Source organism: Alligator mississippiensis, chromosome 1 (genome assembly GCF_030867095.1).
Source record: "Alligator mississippiensis isolate rAllMis1 chromosome 1, rAllMis1, whole genome shotgun sequence".
In the NCBI taxonomy this organism is placed as follows: Eukaryota; Metazoa; Chordata; order Crocodylia; family Alligatoridae; genus Alligator; species Alligator mississippiensis.
The window spans coordinates 44271276-44296276 of NC_081824.1; the positions used below are offsets into that span (position 1 = coordinate 44271276).

At 42.2% G+C, this 25001-nt stretch overlaps 1 protein-coding gene across 1 annotated transcript in view; it reads right to left on the reverse strand.

Moving 5' to 3' along the window:
* Positions 1-25001, reverse strand: part of CSMD1 (CUB and Sushi multiple domains 1) — a 2292800-nt gene that overhangs the window by 262492 nt on the left and 2005307 nt on the right. Inside the window, exons 40-41 of the mRNA XM_019488443.2 lie at positions 24285-24401; positions 15271-15480 (exon numbers count right to left, since the gene is read on the reverse strand). Of these exons, the coding sequence (XP_019343988.2) occupies positions 15271-15480; positions 24285-24401 (327 nt within the window). The remainder of the gene's footprint in view (positions 1-15270; positions 15481-24284; positions 24402-25001) is intronic.

Here is a 25001-nt window from a genome sequence, read left to right on the forward strand (position 1 = left end):
CCAACACCCCTGTGAGATTTGATAGGTTTATTGTCCTCATTTACAGAAAAGGAACCATGGGAGACCGAGGTCAAATGATCTTGACTGCCACTTACTATAAAGTATACATTTACAAAGGCATTCCAAATTAGGTGGTAAATGCCTCTACCGCCACTCACTTTCTGGTTATTTCTCATGCCCTTTCTGTAAGTATGTATCAATTTGATTTTGAGTTTCGAAGTACGCCTTCAATACGGTATCCCACCCCATACTGGTGAACAAGCTAAGAGGCTGTGATGTGGATGACTGCACAGTCCGGTGGGTGGCGAATTGGCTAGAGGGTCGCACCCAAAGAGTCGTGGTAGATAGGTCGGTCTCAACCTGGAAGGGTGTGGGCAGTGGGGTCCCGCAGGGTTCGGTCCTTGGACTGATACTCTTTAATGTCTTCATCAGCGACTTGGACAAGCGAGTCAAATGTACTCTGTCCAAGTTTGCAGATGACACAAAGCTATGGGGAGAAGTGGACACGCCGGAGGGCAGGGAACAGCTGCAGGCAGACCTGGATAGGTTGCACAAGTGGGCAGAAAACAACAGGATGCAGTTCAACAAGGAGAAATGCAAAGTGCTGCACCTAGGGAGGAAAAATGAGGAAAAATGTCCAGCACACCTACAGCCTAGGGAATGACCTGCTGGGTGGCACAGAGGTGGAAAGGGATCTTGGAGTCCTAGCGGACTCCAAGATGAACATGAGCCGGCAGTGTGACGAAGCCATCAGAAAAGCCAATGGCACTTTATCGTGCATCAGCAGATGCATGACGAATAGGTCCAGGGAGGTGATACTTCCCCTCTATAGGGCGCTGGTCAGACCGCAGTTGGAGTACTGCGTGCAATTCTGGGCGCCACACTTCAGGAAGGATGCGGATAACCTGGAGAGGGTACAGAGAAGGGCAACTCGTATGGTCAAGGGCCTGCAGACCAAGCCCTACGAGGACAGACTAGAGAAACTGGACCTTTTCAGCCTCCACAAGAGAAGGTTGAGAGGCGACCTTGTGGCTGCCTATAAGTTCATCACAGGGGCAAAGAAGGGAATTGGTGAGGATTTATTCACCAAGGCGCCCCCGGGGGTTACAAGAAACAATGGTCACAAGCTAGCAGAGAGCAGATTTAGACTGGACATTAGGAAGAAGTTCTTCACAGTTCGAGTGGCCAAGGTTTGGAACGGGCTCCCAAGGGAGGTGGTGCTCTCCCCTACCCTGGGGGTCTTCAAAAGGAGGTTAGACGAGTATCTAGCTGGGGTCATCTAGACCCAGCACTCTTTCCTGCTTATGCAGGGGGTCGGACTTGATGATCTATTGAGGTCCCTTCCGACCCTAACATCTATGAATCTATGAATCTATGAAACAGTAGCAATCCAAGAAAACACCCTCTGCAGCAGGTACAAAAACACTTAGATGTCTTCATATTGTCCTGAAAAGATCCCTAGATATGTAGATTTAGGTTAGTATGCATGCTTAGAAACAATCCAGGTTATCCCACTTAGACATTTAACTCATTCCTAAACTCCACTGTAATCTAGGTTAATCCTGGGAAATACCAGTCTCTGATTCATTAGGATGTGCTAGTGACTGTTTGATACTGACTGTATGCATACAGTTCATTAGAGAGCATGACTGAAGGAGATGGCAAAAACTACTTTTTGCAAATAGCCTAGTGATAGGAGCACTCTTTCAGGAAGTGGGAGACTTAGGAGCCTAGTGATAGGAGCACTCTCTCAGGAAATGGGAGACTTGGGTTCATGACCCATATGAGCATAAAGGGAATCAGACCGTATCCGCTACTTCTCAGGAGAATGCTCAGCTAACCAAGGATAAAAATAGGGAACGGACCTTAGGAGATAATTAATCCAAACCCCTGCTCAAGGCAGGATCACCCCAGTCTAAACCATTCGAGACTGGAATTTTTAAAAAGCAGGTTAAACAAAAACCTAAGATGGATACTCCATATCCTTACGGGGCATAGACAGAAGTTATGTTTGTTGTGTGATCAGACCCTTGACACCAGTCTATAGCCATGCACTGACAGAAGTGCAAGGCTGCAAACCACTTCAGAAGTGCCTAACCCCAGACAAATTAAACCTTCATTAAGTGAGGGTTCAGATTAAAGTACTCCAAAGAAGAACAACTTCATTAACTTCTGTTTCTCCCTGCTCAGGAGCAGGCAGGGTTGATGCAACCCAGCCACAGCCCCCAGTGCTGTTTTAGGATGGGAGGGGGAGAAGGAAGAGAATAGAGGTTTGTTCTAGAGTTTACACAGACTGCCCTGGGGGGCAAAGTGAATTGGAGCCCCGACTCCCACCCCTTACCTCCGGGGCCCAATCCAGCAATGAAGCTGGGAGAAGGGAGGAGAGATGAGGGAAGAGAGACTGCAGATATGTAGCCTTGGCCCCACCCTCCTAACCCAACAGCAAACATCTGCTGGGTCAGGAAGGTTGGTGCTTTCTGTGAAGTGCCATGAGTTAGACTGGGTAGCTGCACATCTGTCAGTGCCTATAGTTAGGTTGGCATCACTTGTTCAACTTAACTCTTACAAAGTACAGTTAAAATGCAAGTAGATGCATGTTCAAGTAGTTTGGCATGTTTTAAGCTTTCTCATGGCATTGCAAAGGTATTCCCTTTCAAAAGAGGGTACTATCCTAACATATAATAACTTTAACGCATCACAACATTCCAGTGACTTGCAACTGCTGCAAATGAACTTGTGACAAGGCCCTTAGAAAGCTATTCTTAATTTCCCTTATTTATTAATTGAGACCATTATTTCTTCTCCTGCCCCCTTCAGGCACAGAATAGAAGAATTAATTTTCTTCATTTGCAGGTAATATTCCTGTTAATACAGCAAAATGTTTTATTGGTTTCTTTGCAACAAGAACACACTGTTGACTTTTACTCAGCTTGCAGTTCACTATAATCACCACATCCTTTTCTGTAGCACTGCAGCCTAGCTAGTTGCTCCCCAATTTGCATTTATGCATGCAACTGTTCCAATCTAAGTGCAGAACCTTGCACTTATAAGCTAAGTTCAGTCATTCAAAAAGTGTAAGGTGGAATCTATCCAATCTTTGTAGGTTTCTATAAACTGAATAGATTAGACTGATAACAAATGTAATTCATGTTCAGGCTTCAGTTGGCTAAGGCAAGCAGAAGCTTGCACTGCTGAGGTTAGAAGATGTGGGGCACTCGAACATGTCATATTGGATGTAATATTTGAATGTTTGTAATAGTTGCCCATTAGCCAGTTTAGAAGAAGACAAGATTCATCTTCTTATCTAGGCCATTGTTTTGGCCTACGTGCGGAAGGTCCTGACTTTGCTCAAAGTCTTAACTCTTGAATTTTATCTTTAGAGGCCTTTAACAAAGTTAACCTAAAAATGACCCTTAAGCAAACATCCCACATTCTGAGAGAAAATTGGAAAGTAAAGGTCACTGCAGTGGTGTGGAAGTTCCCCAAAGTAATTAAAATGGTCAAGAAAATAAACTGATTACCAAGCAAAAGAATCTGTTGAGTAAGATCTGAGCCCAAATTTGGGAGTAGTGACAGGTTTGGGTAGGAGGGACCCAAGACAGCAACTCACTCAATAAAAACTGTAACCTACAGTCCCAATTTGGAGGTAACCTCATTTGCAGAACAACGAAGGAAGACTCACAAGTGTAGGCCGGATCAGACTGATCACCTGAACCACCCTCTCCATGAACATGAATCTGTTACTTCATGCTGAAGCCGCAGAGCGCCCGAAAGGGACTGAAGGAAGGGGACTTAGTCATTAAATAGTACTACTGAGGAATGAAAGCATATCTAAGTGTTTTGCTTCTCGGAATTCTAGGATTGTAAGTATATTATGAAAATAATAGTATTGATTCAAATTTAACTTTTAGTTGTAATTGTGGTTGTTTTTGTAATACTAATACTTATAGCATTGTTTGAGAAGGAAGTGCATTTGGAGCATTGTTTCTGATATATGTAGTTATTGTGTTCTTAATGTTTGTGGTGTTTCTTAAAGCTAAGCAGTTATATGTGTAGCAAAGAATTTTAAAATAAAACTGTGTTGTTTGAATTGAGGGTGTAATCATTGTGAAATCGTGCAAGTAGCTAAATATTCCCCCAGCCAGTGCATTAAACGAATCAGTAAGTTGTGTGGGATCTTCTCTATTCCATAACCCACTAGAGACAGAACATGCCTCTGAGTCAGCCAGCAGACACTGGTAAACAGGAGCCATCTCTTATTGGCTGCCTGGAAATCTCTTATTGGCTTGGGTCGGTGGAGACCCAAGCCTTGGAGTGTTTCCTCCCACCCCAGCTAGGCTTCCCCCCAAATAGGATCTGACCAGCACAGCAGGAAGCAGTTGGGGGGGGGGTGGTTGGAGAGGGAAACATTGTGGCTTCCCCCTCTGCAGAGCCAGGCTCTGCCCAGCAGAGCAGACAGGAATGAATATGGGGCTTCAGTTTGGTGGATCCTGGCTTGGCAGAGCGGGGAAGCTACCATGTTCTTTTCTCCACTCTCCTGCCCATTCTGCCAGCTGGACCCCAACTCCTTAGAGGGGGAAGCCACCATGCTCTTCTCCCTCTCTCCTGCTGCTCTGCTGGCTGGACCCCAACTCTGCAGAGGGGAAATACACAGTGATCTTTTTCCCCAATCCTGCCTCTTCTGCTGGCTAGACAGCTCAGAGAGGCTGTGCAGTCTGGCTGGGGCCAGCTAGGCACTGGGCTAGAGCAGGGGGCATGAGCCGACTTCTAGCCCACCTCCCTGCAAGGAGGGGTTAACAAGAAGCTGCATAGCATCCTGGTATGCTGGAGGACAGTGGCCTAAGTTGAGTCTGGAGGCAATTTGGTACTGAAGTTCTATAAATCAGTCTAACCTAAACTGATTAAATCTGATACTACATGTACCTGGTCTATCCTAAACTAGTTTCCAGCATTTTGAAGCTGGTCTACATTCACTGATACCTTACATAGCAAAGCTTAATAAATTAATATTTTAGCAGAATAGGCTTGAGAAGAAGGAGAAATACTGCTGCTATATTATTTTGTTAAGCACTGATGCTGTTTTAGATACAATAGAAGATAGTAAATCAAGAAAGCTGCTGTACCAAGCAGCTTACAACTCAAGAGATAGGTCTAAAATAGTTTTCTTCACACAATATGATTTCTAGTTCTGAGATGATACTTTAGAATGTTATTATTTTATGCTTTCTTAAAACCAAATAAAATATTATTGCTCTATTATACAAGTCCTAGTTAGCTTGTTTGCTATAGCATGTGATGAGGTCCTATCTCTGGACACACTTGTTGCCTAAGGAAAGAGGTATATGAATGTTTGAATTAAGTGTGCATATGCCTACTGATATGCATGATTATTTATTTCAAGGAGTATCCAGGTTGCATTGTTATTTGATTATTTATTTTACATTAATTTAAAAAATCATATTTCTATTTTATCATACACCTAAAACACATCAACAGTTATGTTTCCTAAAAGGCTTTGTTATTGTACTGTTATTCACATCTCATGTAAATACAACTGTAAGCTCACCATGTTATCTTCAAACTCAATTCTGAAAAGACTGACATGTCATGGTGCACCTTTGTCATTTAATTAATTTACTTTTCCTCTTTGATATAATGTGATATAAAATTAAATTATGCTGCTTAAGCAAAAAGTGTAACTATTATTATAGTTCCTTCTTTAATTTTTATATCATGTCCAGCTGATGACTAACTGTCTCCTTCCTGCTGAAAAACACAAGACCAAAATATCTCTCTGCCACTGATGGTCTGAATTTTTAAGGTTTTTTTTTTTTTTTTAACTGCTTTTGATATAAATGTTAAAACCAGAGATCTTGAAACAGTAGACGTTATTCTACTGATATAATTTAAAACATCCTACTACTCCTAAAAATGCACTTTTCTAACAGCTCATTTCTGTAATGGACAGCTAATTTCATGAATTGGTAAAAAGGAATACAAATTTAATCTATCTCTAATGATGCAAGCTTGTGTTTCTTAAAGTTTACTCCCATGCTTATACATGACCTTAGTGGATTTTCTGTAATTATAGGTTGATCTGATAATTGAATATGTAAACTATATACCGTTTCCTAACAGTTTCCATTAAAGACTTGGCTTTAGTTGTTTTTCCAAGCTTTAATTTTCACATCTATCACAAACCTTTCTGCAGAGCTCTGACTTTCCCCTCCTGCTTGTCCTAAGGAACAGACCAAGGTTTGCCCTGCAGTAACTCCTTATCCCTGCAAACCTCAGCTCCACTGCCCTATAGCTCACAAATTCAGCTGGTACCAGACATCATAGCTGACTACCCTGTTAGCTCCAGGTTGTCTTCCTCTGGATTGTGAAATAAATTTTAGGTCCCCCTTTCTGTAAAATGGCCTAGCCGAGAATATCCTTTGCTCAGAAACTAGGTTTTACTACAGGCTATCAGTAAGAACACAAATGAGAAAAGAATTTATTGTATAGAAGAAAAGAATTAGAGGTGTGTGAAGTGGGTAGTATTCAATTCAGATTTGGATTCAGCCCAAATTAGGGACAGTGATTTGATTTGTTGATTCAGATCAATGTCTCCGTTTCAATTTGGCCAAATCTGAATCTGTAGATTGGATGTAGATTCTGTGGAAATAAGTTTAACCAGGCCTCTTACTTGACTAAGAGGAGAGACAAAGAGTGAGAAAGAGAAGAGAAAAAGATGCTGATGCCATGTGTTTTAAAATGTTCTAATATAAGAAAATACTTTCATGCCTTGTTTTGTCTTGATATATTAAGCTCTGTGTGCAGATTTTAACCTCCTCCTCTCCTCCGAACCGGAAGCTGATAACTGTTCCCAAAACACAGTGTTTTTTTCTAAATAAGTAAACTGCTTACGCGTGACAAATGAATGATCAACATCTTTCTGTTTCTCTCAAGGTTGCTTTGTCTGAACCCTGCATCTTTTCTCACTGTCTAAAGTATAAATATGCTTGTAAACTTGCAGAGGTCAGAGTTCCTTTGAGAACCCTCCTTGTGATCACTTGTATAGCTTTAAATAAACCTAGATGGCTCTGCCAATTCTAATACAACCACAACGCGAAGTTTGATTTCTTCCACAATTCAGAGAATCAGCAATTCGGCCATAGACACAGCTCTACATGTGTTTTTCACATACCTCGAGGTACCAGGCATGGCTTGTAAATGCTGCGATGCGGGGGCATATGGAGTATTCCACAGGACCATGGCGGGGGGGGCTGAATTCTTGAAAGTACTTCCTGTCCATGTCTGGGCTCATTGGGGAGCGCACTGGTTGGCCTCCCTGCACCCTTCCAGCTGAGCAATTAGCCATTAAGGGACCCCGGGTGTCCCCCCCCAGACACAGGAGGCACCAGTTGCTGAGCCGGGGGGCACAGGGAAGCCCCCCAGTGCACTCCCCAGTGGACCTGGAAGTGCTTCTGGTCCACTTCTGGGTCTGCTGCTGAGCAAGCTGGGCAGCCCTCTGTGCTGCTGTGAGATGCTCCATCCACCCCAGCATCTGATCATTCATGAGCCACCTGCTATCTAGAGTTATGTAGAAAAAACATTTAAAGCTGTGTCTATGTTCAACTCGCCGAACCTTTCTGAATGTCTCCGAAGTAACTTGGAGGGTTCCAATTTGATTTGGAGAAATTAAAGGGTCTCCTGATTTGATTCAGAGATTCAGCAGCTGAATCAGGCCAAATCTCTGCCTAATCGAATCAGGGACCAAAGCTTCACACAGCTCTAAAAAGAATCATACAAGAGAAGCTGGCTGTAATTTTGAAGACTGAGCCAAAAGACAAGTAAAATTTCTTACCCTCTTATTTGACTACCACTAGCCCCTTGAAAAAGTGTTTTCAGAGATCAGCTTTCCTGATGATTCTGCTAACTGAGGCCTGGACAACTCCAAAGTTTGAGAAAATCCAAAGACCCTGACCATCTTATATACAGCCCTCAAAACACCTCCAAGTGAACACCCTACCCCTACATCAGCATTGTCCCAATGTCTCATGAGTCCCAGATCTTCCCTGGATCATTTGGCATTCTAGTAGCTGATGGGCCATTCACTGAAGTGTCTTTCCGATTATGCAGTTGTTTTTTCCATTACAAGCCGAAAATAACTGGGGTGCCTATCCCATCAGTGCCCTCTTCTGTCTGGGTTGGGAGTGCCAGTTGTTCTTGCCCTAGTAACATCATGGCAAAAGATACTTAGCAGCTTTGCCTACTCACTTTTCTGTACGTATGGTCCCATCAGTTCCCTTGACTAAACAATGTCTAAAATCATAAAGATATATACAAATAGCATAACATACTCTATACAATGATAAAAGTGTCATAAATGAATAGAGCATAACACAGGCTTTCCAACAAATTCACATAGGACATATCAGTGAAATAAACGTGAATAAATCCTTATGAAAACCCACTCCAAAACATAATGGGGCTTTAAAGGAGGATTTTTTTTTTAAAGTTTCCATCATTCCATTAGATCTAGGTATCAGGGTGTATTATTAGAATAAGGTGTATTGTTTTCCAAATATTATATAAAATAATAAATAGAACACTTAGAAATTATTTTGTCTTTTTTTTTTTACCTTGAGAAGCCTGAGCACCTCTATGCTGTTTGAAAATAAGTGCTTTTCAAGGATCTCACCTTGAAAATAATTAGGGAGAAACCCTGGGGTTAGCAAACTTCTTTTTCAGGCCTTTTGAATATTCACCCAGACTTGGATACATTATAAACCTGGTAACATGATCCTTTGCAAATTGTAAGCAGCAGTCTGATAGAGGCTGTCACCAACACTCCCCAAACTTTTATTTATGTGGAACCTGTCTCACTCCCACAAAACTCTGAACAAACCTCAGTAATCATAGATACCCCACTAAGTGAATTCTAGGCCAGCACTGAACAAGACTTTTCTGGCAATTGGTGATGAGCTTGAAGCCCCTTGAAAGGAGAGTTCATGCAAGAAAAAGTAATGAACCTGTGAATTTTAGTTTCATCTGTAATGTAATTGCAGTTGGGTCCAGTGTGCAGGCTATAGTTCTTTTGTTCATGTTCTCTGGTTCTTGGTGGTTTCTTGTGAGTAAGATGATGAAGATGGCTCCTGTAGTAGCTCTCTATCATGTGGCAACTTGTCCTGTACAATGCCAATTATGTACAAATAAATTGGTACCAAACAGAAGAAAGGAAGCAGTAGTATTGAGCCCAGACCTATCAAAAGTCAGAAGACTTTTGCTGGAAAATACAAGCCATAAACTGTGCCATAAACTGATGGACAAAGAATAACTTGGGCAGGACACCTTGACCACTGGCAGTCCTGTCAGGAGTTATCTACAGGTGAAAAGGCAAATTTGAGATATATCAGGGAAAGACACTTGAGACATTTAAAATGTCAACTGCTGACAGTCTTGGAGACTTTAGTAAGGCAAATATATTTGGAAGGTATAGCTATGGGAATATAGGTTGTACATCCACTTGGCCTATTCATCAAACAGAAGGTGTGAGATTAGTCACAAGAAAGTTGAGAGTGCTTAGACACGACATTGGATAAAGTCTGCTTTTGGAGGAAGTGAGCTGAAATGATTCACAAGCTGGTGGCAGGTTGAAAGTTTTAAATTTTGGAATGATCAGATAGAGTGGAGAAGCATGCCTGTGCTATTGGGACTGTCAGAGGGCTGTTTCTGTACCAAAGTCTGATAGAACGAATGGACAACTGAGTATAGCTCCAGCCTATATGCCAACTGAATCCAGAGATGCCATGTGGTATGCTGAAGGTATGTGTCACCAGGTGGTCAGGGAGATGCAGAAACTAGGTCATCTGGAGGAAGTCTCCTCCCTGGAAAACAGCAAGAGGGTATGCATTGGTCACTGGAACTCTTGGGTTTTGGTGGGTGCTACCCCAGTCAGAGAGATGGTCAGTGAGTTTCCCACTTCTGCTATGAGAACTTCTCCAGCAGAAGAAATTCTGAGCCAACCCTGGCAGCTGCCACAGCCACAAATGTTCACTCTACCATATCAATTTTCTTCCTGGGATGTGACCACCAGGAAGGGAGGGAGGGAGTCAGTCTCCAGCACATTATGATGCCAACAGGCCCTGTGCCACATCGTGGCCTCATTAGGCATTGCTTCAAAAAGAAGATCCAATGCTGCTTGTGGCAGGCTGCTACTTTGTGTTTATTATTAATCCTGAGGAATCAATAGGCAAAATCTATGATGAGAATCCCAAATTATCTCCCTTGATATGAGGAAAAATCAAAGCTGCTGGAAGTATCAGCTTTCACACATCAGAAAGAATTGATCTGTATTAAAAATTATTTCCACAGTGTATGTGCAAGTGTAAATATAGTTATTCATAGCTCATTTTACTGTAAATAAATACAGATCAAATACTTTAGGAAACAATTGAATTTTTGTTCTTTCAGTTCTTAACTGAGCAGATGGTCTTGTTTTCCCAATTGAATAAGCAATTGACCAGATAATTTTGACAGGGTAATATACTGTGTTTCTCAAATATAACATTCAGGAGTTAGTCACTCAGTATTTCAAATGCTATTTATAACAGTACAGATGGCTGAATGGATGCCTTTCTTAATGAAGTGGCCTTAGCTTTTTTCTCTCACTTTTGTGTGGAATAGTTTGGAGGTGGGAATCAGGAGAAGTATATAAATTCATATTTAGAAATAGCTGTAATTTGGGGGCAGAAAATAAAAGCATTCTATGTCATATATATATATTGAGAAATCAAATGAAAATATCTAAATTCCAGTTAATGAAACTAAACTTAGTCTAATTTTCTGTCTCATTTAACCACTTACAAATCTAATGCTAGAGTAAACAGATTCCTACTAAATTACCACTTTACTGCTGCTTCTCAATGATTCACAATTCTCAATGTGTCCTTCATGTATTCATTTGCAGTGTTACTTCAGAAAGTCCTGAGTTCATATATGTAAGTTTTCATGCTTTAAGAAATTTCCATTGCTCTGAGAACTTTATCTCACATCAACCTGAGATGCTGACTGCACAGTCGTCACTGTGCAGTCATTAAGTACTCATATAAACAAGTACTAAATGACTGTGCAGTAGACTTACTGCACTGTCACACTGTGGAATGGCTTTTTCATGATGCTGACTGCACAGTAGTTCATGCAGCACTACTGTGCTGTAGCGTCACATCACACTTACTGCCATGCAACGCTCCTGTGCAGTAGTCATGGGCTACTGTGCAGCCAGTGTCTCATGTAGACATGGCCGGATGTCTATATAAGACATTTACTGCAGATTTGTCTAATTAGCTCTGCAGTAAAGTCTCTGCATCTACATGTGTGGTCCTATTAGGCTGCAGGAAACTAATAAACTTGGCAGCAGGGTACTACTTGTAAATACAAGGATTATCCTGCTGCAGAGTTTTTTACTCAACAACAGTGCACATGTGGATAATGATGTGGCTGGCTGGGGCACAAGGATACTTCAGTGCAGGGGCCACCTGATGGCTAGCTTCCCATTAGAGCACCCTCATGCCTCAGCCAGCTCCTCCGCAGCATGCTGAGTCGGGTCAGAGTGGCCCCAAGCTGGCAGCCTGACCCCTCGGGCCCCCTGATAGCCAGAGCTACTCTGAACCAGCTCAATGTGCGGCAGTCCTGGGTGCATGTTCAAAAGGCATTCCTGGGAGCAATAAACTATGGTGCAACTAGCACTGGATTTTATGCTCCACCCTAGTTGCATGTGTAGATGTGCCCACAAAGTACAAATATAAAAAATTAACCCCTTTCAAAAAATCCTTTTATGGAATCTATCCCCTGTCAGTTGTAAATGTTTTCTGACATATTACTTAATCTTCCAGGAGTACAATTCCCAAGTCATTAAGATAAGTCAAAGAAGGAGGACATTCACAAATTTTGTGTCAGTCACAACGTTGCTTTGTCATCAATATAATTATGGGGAATGAAAAGAAAGGGATACAATAGAAAGGGGACCAATGGCATCAAGATAGGTTTGGGTCTAAACCAAAACACAGAGTATTGTGGAAAGCTGTGACACATCTTGTATTCTGAGAAAGACAGTTACATTTTCTGTTGATCCAGGGACATAACTGTATCATACATATTACAACATATTATATAGATTGCAGGCTACAGCACTACACGGAAACTCTTTAGATATACTAAAACAGTTTAAAAGAACTTGCCTGACACTGGCATAGTGGAGGGAGTCATAGGACAGATCACTAGACTCAATCACACTAAATCAACATGACTCTCAACATGAAGCAACTACTGTTATTCCACTCCTGAAACACCATATCTGCAATTCTGTCACAGAAACCCAGTTCTGACCCTGCGGGTCCTTTTGCTGACACATGGCCTAGGGATAGACATTCAAAAAGCCGGAGCCTGAAGCTGGAGGTTAGTTTAACCTGCAAAGATTGAACTGATTTGCAAATGCACAGACATTCATGTTTAATTCTGGAAATGCAGGCACATGCCTGTAGTGGCTCAGGCTAGAAGCTGGGGAGCACTAGAACAGCCCTCCCTTCCCTTTGCAGCAGCCACAAGGCTGGAAGGACCTGGGGTGTGAGGCCAGGCCCCCTCAGGGGTTAAGTATAATTGTTAAGGGGTTTAAACCCCTACCCTGGGCTGTAGGGATCATAGCTGGGATGTGCCTAGAGAGGTAGAGGGGAAGCAGCCCTTACCAGGCTTGTCCCTGAGGCCAGGGACAAGCTGGGGCAGTACCTCAGGCAAAATGGAACAGGGAGGGGGATTAAACTCACCCCCTCTCTGAGTGGGCATGGGACCCCAGTTGGGGTCTGCCCAGCTTTCTCCCCTGCTCTTGCTTGGGTGACAGGGGGCCTGGACAGAGCTGGCTGGTATGGCTCTACTATCCGCCCAGGGTTGGGGCTGGGGCTGGGGCTGCAGCTGGGGATGCGGGGCTGAGCCCAGCCAGCCTGCTGGTGCTGCTGAGGGTGGACGCAGAGAGGCAGCTTGGGCTGGGACTGTGGGGGCTGCAGTCAGATTGTTCCTGGATCCCCATGTCCAAGCCATGTGGGGCTGTCATGGAGACCCAGCTGGATGGAAAGGGCCCTGCAGCACCAGTATGGGGCAGGGTAAGGCCCTTCCCAGCCCACTGCCAGCTGTGTTACAGCCCATTTGGCAGCACAGGTGGGGGCTCTCTGATGAGCAGGCTTCCCAGGCCAGCTTGGAGGTACCAACAAGCCCCAATCCTGGTAGGTGCCACCGTGTCCCCCGTCCTGTGCAGCACCCAGGGCCACAGATGGACAACCAGGTGTGGGCTGGCCAGGACCACGGGGGGCTGTTCTGCTCTCCTCACCTCCAGCTGCTGTGGCCACACAATGCCATTCTGGGTGGGGGAAGCTTCAGCCCCATAGCTTCTGCCCAACATGTGGAGCTCTGGCTCCAGCTCCTGGATGCCTTGGAAGGCAGAAGGCATCCGGATGGAAGGCATCTGGAGGCTGCAGCCAGAGCTCCACGTGCTGGGCCGAAACCACCAAGTCCAGCAGGGCTGCTTTTCTCCCCTCACCTCCAGCTGCGGCTCCTGCTTCTGTCACACCACGCAGCACTGCTTGGGGCAGGGGGAGCTTCCTTCAGCCTGGCGGCTTCAACTGTAGTGTGACAGAAGCAAGAGCATTTTTTTTCCTAGATTCTTATTAGGAAAAAAAAAAGGAGAGATGAAGATTTGTTCAAATGGCAACACAGTCAAACCAAAATCACAGAGTTCCAATTACAATAAAGTATCAATCAGACACACAAAATATATGAAAAGACAAACATAAATATTATTACACAAAGCACCAAACCAAACTGAACACATTTGCCCTTTTCCCCCATGGATATCCAGAGCAATCATATAAAATAAATCAGTTAATTCCATTCTTTTCCTGAAAGAAAAGGAAATCCTGAAGTCTTATAAGTACTGCCCTGGATGTAACCCTAGAAAAAAAGTATTACAGAAAGCCTATCACAGAGGTTTAAGTATAATTTTCCTGCAAGAAATCAGTAACAGCTTATTAAGTCTATTTAGACTGAAGCCAGTAAAAGGTAAGTATGATAGATGGAGGAGAAAGAAACACTTTTGGAATGGGCCTTACCTTGTGCTAATCAGGAGACATGGCAGAGAGCTATAAGGAAATACAGCCTGTATTGCTGTATACTGTATTTATGGAGCTGAATATTTGAATTTACTGTTTTTATACCTACCTAGAAAAACATAAGAAAATACATCTGTCCAACTACAACCAAACCATAACTGCCACAATAAAATAGCATCTGGAGATGTTAATTCCATACTCAAACCTGAATATTTTTAACTAATCTATGTTCTGTTCCTGGCCATGCCCAAGTACTTACTTTATCAGGTTACAGATATCTTCATATTATAGAAATGCATACCAATTAGTTATGCTATTCATGCTCAACAATATCAAGAAAATGATAGGCTTAAAGAAACAAATAAAAGATTATAGAAGAAATACTAGTAGTTTACATGTTATATTTCATTAACTCAAAGATTATGAAAAGCATAGAACTAATCCTGGAAAGATATACATGCTTTTAATTACATGCACCATATTTTGTAAGACTACTCAGTGTATGAAGTTAAGGGTGTGCATATGTCTTTATAGGATCATACCTGGATATGCCTCTACAAAGCATATTTTTCTATTTTTGAATGCATTTCTTGGCATTCTGCATTTCTAGTTCTCACAAGTGTTCAGATTGCAGAATTATCATGATAAACACACGTACGTTTTAAAATGCAACATAACTAACCATTTACATAATAAGAATCAAATTGTGAAATTCTTATTCACTTTTTGATTAATTTTACTCAAGCAAACTTACACTGGACTCATTGAAATGGTAAGAAAAATTCTAAAATTGAGAATAAAAGAAGCAGTAAGGTCAAGCAGAGAGATCATGAAATATTAGATAGTCTGCATTCTATTTGTCCTACTATTCTTGAACTGTTGTATGAACTTTGGCAAGTGACTTAATCTCTGCCTTAGTTTATACAACTGTAAAATGGAATAGCGATACTTCATTTGAAAAGCACTTTCAGGTCTATAAATGAAAAATGCTGAGAGAGGCAACTATAATTGTTTTAAAAGATGGAAAACAAATATTTGGGATAATGATATGCCTCTGTCATTCTCAAAACTTTGTATGCCTCAAATAATTCTTAATATATACAAATATACTAAAAGAATTGTTGCTTACCTTGGTATGATAGCTTAAATCCTTGTCTGTTTTCTGAGTGATCACTATAAAAATGGATGAGTGTTTCATGAGTTGTACTTAGCAAAGATGGTGGAAGTTCTATTCCACTAAACTGGCCAATCTTCGAACTGGTGTGGTAAGGCCCATTCTGAATTTCAAGGAAATCATGATTTGCTTCAGTAGAGAAGTTTAGAAACTGAATATGTGCACCTGTGCAGGAAATGTGTGGGAAATAAACCAAAATTACAAACAGAAATTTCAATACAAAAATTATATCATCCTATAATATATGCATTCAGAAAAGAGACAGTATATATCATTATAGACTCATAGGAAAGTAGGGCCAGAGGGGGCCTCACAAATTTATCTAATCCAGGCCCCTGGGTCAAGCCAGGATCATCCCTATGCCATCCCAGCCAACTGTCTGTTCAACCTGCTCTTGAAAATTTCCAAGAATGGAGATTCCACAGCTTCTTGAAGTATCTTATTCCAATGCCTGACCACCCTCATAGTCAGACAGTTCTTCCTAATCTCCAATTTAAATCTCTCCTGCTGTAGCCTGAGGCCATTGTTGCTAGTTGTGTCCCCTATAGCCAAGGAAAAGAGCCCATTTCCATCTTCTTTATAAATGAACTTCAGGTATTTGAAGACTTATCAAATTCCACCTCAGTCTTCTCTTCTCCAGACTAAATAACCCCAGTCCTTTCAGACTTTCCTCATATATTTATGCATGTATGAACATAAAATACTATTTTGATATACTATATGGTATATTGTGGCCAACGTTTTCAAACTTGGATCCCTAAATTTGGGAATTTAGAGATAAATCCACAAATACACTGCAATAGCTAACTCCTTGGTACTTATTTGCCTACTAGAATGCATGACCTCATGCTTCCTATACCTAGAAAAGAGATTATTGAGCTTCCTAAATTAAGCATAAGATTATGATTTGTACCAAGGAATTAAAACCTGTTCTCCCACATCTCAAAAGAATGCCCAAACCACTGCAGTACAGAATATAGTGACTCACACTCCTCCTCCCTATACTTCTTTTTCTCCCTTTCCAGTCCAAAGAATATTTAATTATTTATATAGAGTGAAATACATCTGCAAGGTGAGATTAAAAGAGGCTCATGCAACACTACTTAATACCCTAGTGGTTAGGGCACTTGCAGCTGGAAGTGAGAGAGTAAATCAGAAGTCCCACTCCAAATCATGTGAAATGGGGATCTGAAATCAGGTCTCCCACCTCCCTGATATGTACTATAATCAGAGGCATATTCTGTAAAATAGAACTGGAATGGACACACGCACAAATACAGAACCAGGTAAAGCTTTGTCTTTTGCAAGACGCCTGAATTTGTTGTATTGATCTGGGCATGCTTACCAGATCAAATAAAGAAATGCCTATTTTAAAAATCTGGTATTTACATGAGAGCTAGCACAACAATCTTGGCACATCCCAACTATGGTCCCTATAGCCCATGGTGAAGGGGTATAACCATCATTATCATGATGCTCAGCTTAAAAGAGTAGAAGATTGATTCAAATGGTTTATTATGCATACATTTTAAATGATCCTACAGACTTGTTAATATCATCTCATTGTGATAGCATATACCTGCACAGCAAAAGAACAGATCACTATATTCTGGGAAATGCTTAGGCCCCAGGCTTGTCCTGAGCTTTTCCCAGTCAACCTGAAGTGCTTGCACTGCAATAAATAATGGTTTGAGGTCTTACCTTTACAAAGCAGATAGCAGAATAACGGTGGGAAATTAAAATGAATCTTTATTCAGGAAAAGATGTAATTGCAAGCCTCTGTGTTTAAATGAGTGGGATTTGGATCTTACTCTGAATTTGTCAATGAGAGCTAGCTCTTTTCTCGTGCATGATACATTTCTACCTGATTAATACCAGATCCTTCAAGTAACTTGCAGTATGCATTTGTGTGCACACACATGTGTGCAAACTTATTTTGGAAATAATTTACATATATATTTAATAACCCAATATGTTTGTTCTGATAATAAAGAAACCTCAAGCATCCTGAACGTAGATGCTCTCAGTGAGTGCATCTACACATGCGATTAAGATGACATGATAAATTCTGATAAATGGTGTAGTCTGTGCCAAAGTCAGCTGCTTCCAGGCACAGCATCTGCACGTGCACCTGGGCCTGAAGCAATTTGATCCAGGCTGGAGCAGCCCTGGTTTGGCAACAGTCCCAGTGTCTGGGGGGTAGCAGCGAGAAGTGGAGGAGCTGACAGAAGCACAAGAGTGCTAATGTGTGGGGCTAGGTAGCAGGCATGCCTCATGCCCCAGCCAGCCTCTGTCACCATCTATACATGCGTTTCAGTATACATTATTACCCTGCTGTAGAATAGTACTGTCTCCAGCCGTACTATCTTTCAGTGGAGTTAATTAATTTACTGTGCCCCAATACTGGTGCATGTGTAGATGGTGATTCTTTACTGCAGAGCTAATCAGTCAACTCTGCAGTAAAGCACATGTGTAGATGCAACCAATGATATGAAAAAATAGATCATACTATGATAATTAAGTGTTCAAATTTCTGCTAGTCTCTCTTTTTCAGGCTTTTTGTCATATAAATTATTTATGGAACAATCCTTGAGATTAAGCTCTGATATAAAGGATTTAAACCTGGTTATCAATTACTTTAGCTAGGACTTGGGGGACAGGAGAAAATTGTGATTATTTTTGAATGGTCAGTTTGGGTAAGTATTTCAAAAATTATTAGTTAAACTATAAAAATATTACATTAAAAAAAGTTTATGAAGGAACCAGAATGAATATGGTTACTGAGCTAACTTTCCATTGAGTCACTTTTTCCTGGATAAACATTTTTACTCTAGATTAAAATGTCCTGTGACTTTTCTCACCTAGTTGCTTCTTATAGTTTTTGGAAAATACTGCAACATATCTTGCTACAGTAAAAACAGAAGGATAATAAGAGTCCTTCTTTGACCCACCTGCTTACATTATTATCTTGGTAACAACTACAACAACTTTGATAACTGAAGACATAGGGACAATATTAGTTATTCACCAGGAATAGTCAAATAAGGTATGTTAGGCACAGCACAACATTCTACACAGATACTAATTTCACCTGGTCATGAAGGCTAGGGACAGACATTCAAAAAGCTGGAGCCTGAATTGATTCAATCTTTGCAGGTTAGTCTAACCTGCAGAGAGTGAACCGGTTTGTGACATGCTTGAATTTACTCAGGCTAGGAGCCGGGAGTTCTACAGTGTGCCCTCAGCTGCAGAGAAGCTGTGCTGAGGGGGTGTGGCCAGCCCAGGGAGAGGTTTAATTCCCCACTCCCTGTTCCACCAGCAGGGACCCAAGCAGGGTCTGCCAGTTGCTCCCCACTCCTGCTGCAGCAGAGTGTACCATGGCCCCTGAGGCAAAGGGGGATGGGAGGGGGGTTAGTCTTCCTTCCACCCATACTGACAGCCAGGTCTACCCTCCCCCAGTTGCCACCATGCTTGCTCCCTGCAGCAGAGTACATCCCTGCTGTCCCCTCCATGGGAGGACAGAGGGAAGGAGAATAACCCAGTCTCTTCCCCTCACCAAGGGGCCCTATGGGCTGTCTGTGCCTCTGCCTCTGCCAGGCCACTGCAGTAGGAGGGGGCAGACAGCAGCCCACCATAATGTCTGGCAACATGAGCCCCTTCCTAGTGGGGGGGCCCGCTGCAGGGTGGGCAGAGCTGCGGCGGGCTGTGTACAGCAACACTGAGGGGTGGCAGAGCCCCCAGCGCTGCCACCATGGTCACTTTCCTCGCACTGCGGGGAGCCCCCCCTCCCCACACCAGGAAGGGGCTCCTGCCCTCACCGCTCCAGCAGCTGGGCGGGGGTATGGCCACACAGATCTAGCCTGTGGAGACGCTTTATCTGGCCCCCAGCAGGTCCCTCAGTCCCACCAGGCTGAGGTGCCACTCCCTGAGCTGCTCCACAAAGGAACTTCCTTTCTTGGCAGCCCAGCCACAGAAGCTCCTTTGTAGCTTGGAAGCATCATGCCCTGCTGTGGCTCCAGGCTCCCCATTCTGAGATAGCAATGGTGGCAAGGAAGAAACAGATGCTCAGCATGGAGGAGGGAAAAGCCCCTCCTCGTCCCACTGCAGGTGCTTCCAGGTGCAGCCACCCAGAGCCGGTATGGGCTGCCCTGTGTCTCTGCCATGTCACCACCACCTCTGGGCTGCACCACATGGAAGTGGTCAGAGCAGACACAGTCCAGCTCCAGGTGGCTGCAGCAGACACCAGCAGTGAGAGAGGGAGGGGCCACTTTTCCTCTGCACTGGGTCCAAGCTCCCTCATCTGGGCTGAGCAGCAGTGATGGGGAAGAAATGGCTGCTCAGTGCAGGGCAAAAAAGGCCCCTCCCCCACCTACTGCCAGCATCTGCTGCAGCCACTCAGAGCCGGCACCAGGATTCCCTGTGTCTGCTCTACTGACACGGCTGCCCCATGGGGCAGCCCAGAGGCAGTGGTGATGCAGCAGAGACACAGTGCAGCCCGGTGCTGGCTCCAGGTGGCTACACCTGGAAGCACTGGCAGTGGGACGGAGAGGGGATTTTCTACCCATGTCATTTCTCCCCTGCCACTGCTTCTCAGCCTGGATGGGGGAGCCTGGAGCTGGCATGGGGCTTGCAGGGTTAGGGTTGTGTGCACTAGTTCCCACTTGTAGCCTGGGCCAGTGGCAGCAGCAAAGGAGGTGCTGCGGCTGGGCTGCCAAGAAAGGCAGTCCCACTGTGAAGCAGCCCCAGACTTGCTGGATGCCCAGGGAGTGGCACCTCAGCCCAGCAGGACTGAGGGACCCACTGGTGACCAGACAAAACCCCTTCACTGCCCAGATCCACCCAGCCTGCAGCATCTGGCTATGCCCCAGCCTGGGCACTGGAGCAGCAAGGGGGGAGGGCAGAACCAGCTGACAGTAGGGGTAGAGGGCAGATTAACCCCACTCCCTGCTCCCTCTGCCTCAGGGGCCAGGGTGTCCACTGCTGTAGCAGGAGGGGGGGAAAACTGGTAGACCTGGCTCAGGTCCCTGCCAATGGCACAAGGAGCGGGGAATTAAACCCCTAGCTGGTCAGACCCCTGCCCCTGCCCATCCCTGCTTTGGCTGGGGGTGTCTGGTTTAACTTAAACCAGAAAAGGGTCTGGGACAGACAATGCATAAACTGGTTTGAGCCAAATCAGTTAAGTCTGATACTACATTTAACCAGGTTTACCTTAAACTGGTTTTGGCCATTTTGAAACTGGTTTATGTGTACTGAATCTCTGTTCCATCACAGTTTTCAACCAGTTTCTGATCACTTTAAACCAGTTTATGTGTAACATCTGTCCCTACCTGGAATGTTGAAATAATACCTAAGAATTTAAATGATTGTGCCTATAATTATTTCAGCAGATTGTAGAAGATAAGAAAGCCATTTAAAATGGGGTCAACACAGGACTTTTTGAAGATCCACTGTTAAGCATCATACTTTGGTTGTCCTGGTCATACAGTAAATATTAGTTTAACATTAAAACAAGACAAGAGCTTCACCCATAAGGAAGCAAAGGATCTAAAAAGTAAAGTCAAAGGGAAAAGAATAACTCAAAGGGAGCAGTCTTAAATTAAAGAGAGTAACCATAGTGGAATTTGTTTTACTTTAAAAGAAAAAAAAGAAGAATTAAGTAGATATACATTTAAATTAATAGTTATTGACTCTCTGCTTCCTTCATATCTCTTTAACTCTAATATTAAGGTCATTTCTATTCTATTTCTTTATTGCTTCATTAGAGGTGGCCTGGTCCATTTACGACTGTTACTTTAAATTAACGCACGCGCGCGTGCACACACACACAAGCACACACACAAATTAGGACTGCATGAAGCTTCAGTCGCTGATTCAATTTGGTGGAAATTCAGCCCAATTTGGTGGCCAAATCTCTGAATCTGAATCAAATCAGGAGACCCTTTAATCTTTCCAAATGAAATCATAGCCCTTCAAATCGATTTATAGAAATTCGGAAAGATTTGATGATTCGGACATAGACACAGCTTTAAACATTTTTTCTACATACCTTAAGGTACCAGGTGGCTCTCAAATGCTGAGATGGTGGGGCGGATGTAGCATCCCACAGGAGCACTGGGTGGGTGGTCCCCAGCGCACTCAGCAGCAGACCTGGAAGTGGACCAGAAGCACTTCTGGTCCACTTCTGGGTCCACTGAGGAGCACGCAGGGGGACCCGCCCCCTGTGCCACTCTGGCTTGCTGACTGGTACCCTCCTGGGTCTGGGGGGCCACCCAGGGTCCCTACATGGCAGATAACAGAGCTGGGGGGGGTGGGGCATGGCCTCCATCCATGTGCTATGCAGTGGACCTGGAAGTGGACCGGAAGTACTTCTGGTTCATTTCCAGGTTCATAGCCGAGCACACGGGGGGGGGGGGGGGAAGGGGCACATTCCTGTGGGTTGCTCCATCTTCCCCACCATCACAGTGTTTATGAGCGGTGTCTGGTACCTCAAAGTATGTAGAAAAAACATTTAAAGTTGTGACTAAGGCCGAATCACTGATTCTCCAAATCAGCATCAGATCTTCAGATTTAGATTCGACCAAATCAAATCAGGACAGTGATCCGAATCAACCAATTGAATCACTGTCCCCAGTTTGGACCAAATCTGAATCTGAATATATATATAATGGGATATACAAACACACACATAAATATATATAAATCTTAACAAAATTTTATCAAACCTAGTAAGGACGGCCATCAGAATGTTTATACCAGTGAAAGCTTTATGTTAGTGTTTTTGTATGTGTAACTTCAATTTAGGAATACAAACTAACAATAAGTATAATTACCTACAAGAGCTATCATGTTGTTGAAATTCAGCAAATAATTTCATTTCAGCAAACAATTGACAGCCTTTAAAATCTGTTGTATGTTTGGTTATTATATGCAATATATGATACAATGCCACTGACTTATGCTTAAGTCTGCTTTAAAATTAAAGTTGGAAATATCTGATTCTAAACAGACAACATAGTCTGACAAATGAAAGAAAAAAAATCCTTTCTGGTTATTTGTTTCTAGTTTCTCTCAACATCATCCATCCCCTTTTTAATAACAGTTTTTGTATTTCCCAAGGCTTACAACTGTGTTTTCATTGAAACAATACCATTTTAGAAAGCTGTCATGTGAAATAGATACTCTAGAGAAAAGATAGTTGAAACTTCTCAGTAAAAGCTCCTAAAAGTAAATGCTACTTACAGCAGGTGCTGAAATACAGGGGAACGTATTTTTGTATTCATTAGGGTCAACAGTATAGGGTATTGAGGATAAGAGTTGTCATTTAAAATAATTTCACTGGAAGATTCATTCCAACATGCTAGTAATGTTTCCTATGTTCTGAGAAATTAAAATAAAGCTGGTTTGACAAAACAGCATCTTCTTAAACTGTCCTAACTTAACATAACAACATTCCAGTGATTTGCAAATGTATTGAGTGAACATGTGATAAGAACATAACTCTTTTTCTAACTGGTCTTCTTTTTAATCTTTGCTAAGTCAGTCATACAAAAAAAATTTCTTTACTATAGTGAAGGGCCCAGTATTCCCCCCCCCCTCCCCTTCCCCCCCTTCCCCCCCCCCCTCCCCTGCCTCTGATAAGTCAGCAGGACTATTTATGTATGATTTTACCAAATGGGGGTGGGTAATGCATACATTTGATTACTGTTGTTACCATCTCTTTCTTAGTCATTACTTGTTTATCTTGTGTTTTACATTACAAGTTCTTCAGGAATTTTCTGTATGTTTGTCAAAAGAGTCTGACTGAAATCTAACCTGTTCCTTGCAATACATGGCATTTTCAACTCTATACAGACTGCTTGTATAAAAATAATGCTACCATCCCCTATGTAAACAGTGAAAAAGAAAACAGACATCAACATGTTATCCTAAAAAGCTTCAAGAGCATGATGTTAGGAAAATATGTATCAGCTGTCAATTTGATCCTAATTTTGTTTTTTGAATAACTTTTAATTCAGAACTTTGAATAATAACAACAGGGTATTTAATGGCAAATTGCTTAGCCTACCAACCAGTTTATTATGATATATAAGGCATGTGTCAGGTTACATGAAACCATAATCTAAAGGCAAGCTGAAAAAGGAAAAAAAAATGACAAGTTCCTAGAAAAGGGCATCATGAATATACTAATATTTTTAATAAGTTAATTTTCTTTTTTGAATACCAGCAATATATTCTCACTGCCATATTTTTTCACAGTAAGGATTCTCAATTGCCTTTCATTTCTCATAAAGATACATGTTAGCTCTTTTTATTCATTATTATCTATGACCATCACCCCGTTCTAACTCATTTATTCTATGAGGCAGACACTTTTTTAAAGAAATATAAATAGATAAAGAACTCCAAGAAGGTATAAAATGTCTGTGGTTGCTATGAGAAGGGTGCGAGACCAGTTTCTTAGGCCTTTTTTAGCCTACTTTGTGATGCCAGAGATTAAGTCTTTTTGACTACTACTTTCATACAATTTACAGGTTATTAATTACAAACACACTGTGTGAGGGGGGGCGGGGGAGAAGAAAAAAAGAAACAGCACTCAAATGGATATTAAAGTAGTCATGTGAGGGACTGAAAAAAGTCATTTTACTTTTTAAAAAGTAATCCCCAATTGAATTAGAAGCTACATTTTGCATTTCATCTCATACAGCATCATGGACCATATCTAAATTGCTTTGAAATCAGTTTCTTAGATAGATTTTTACAAATAATCCCTTTGCTTTGGCAAAGATTTACTTTAAATTACAAAGCATTTTCAGTTGAAAGGAAGCACATATCTATGTATGGGGTATAAGATACATTTTATCCTGATTTTTGTGCTTCAATGTATTTCATTTTGGAAATTACAGTATTCTTACGTAAATTTAACATTTGTTAAACTGAACTAGTTTCACTCCAAATGTGCATTTACTTACCATATCCAATAGGCAATGAGATTTTCCATGTGCAATCTAAGTTGCTAGGGTAATTACCAGGAAAACCTGGACTCAGGATCACTCCGCCCATATCTGTCAGTGTTCCACCACATTTAGCTATTAAAAAGACAATGAAAGTCAGCCTCTCTTTTAATAATAATTACTATCTTGATTATAATTAATACTTTACACTGTATATTTCCTTTCTGAAGTGCATATTGATTTCAGAAATCCAATATACAGCAGAAACAGTAAAACATATAACATAAGAGCGGGGGAAAAAAAAAAGATTTTGTAATTTGAAACCAGAAAACAATATATCAGATACTGATAACTCAGAGAATCCACTGGATATGGAATTACTTCCAAAATGGTTCAAGGAGACAGAATGAAAATGTTCTGTGGTGATTAATTCAGAGTAAAACACACCTAAGATGGAAGCTATGTTGGAGAATGTCCATTTGTCCAGTACAGTGGATTGCTAGTAAGCACGAAAATAGTGGTCACACAAAGAACTCTGAACTGGATGCATGTCAGTGCTTTATTTGGTACCATGACCTGGAAGAATGATCTGGCATGAACCTGAATTAATGATTAATCAGCTGTCACAGTAAATGCAGATAACAGCCTAATTAAGAGTTGCTCAGTAGTGCTGTGCAAAATGGCACTGTTCTGTTTTGACTTGCATTTTGACATTTTGACAGAACAGCATTTTGT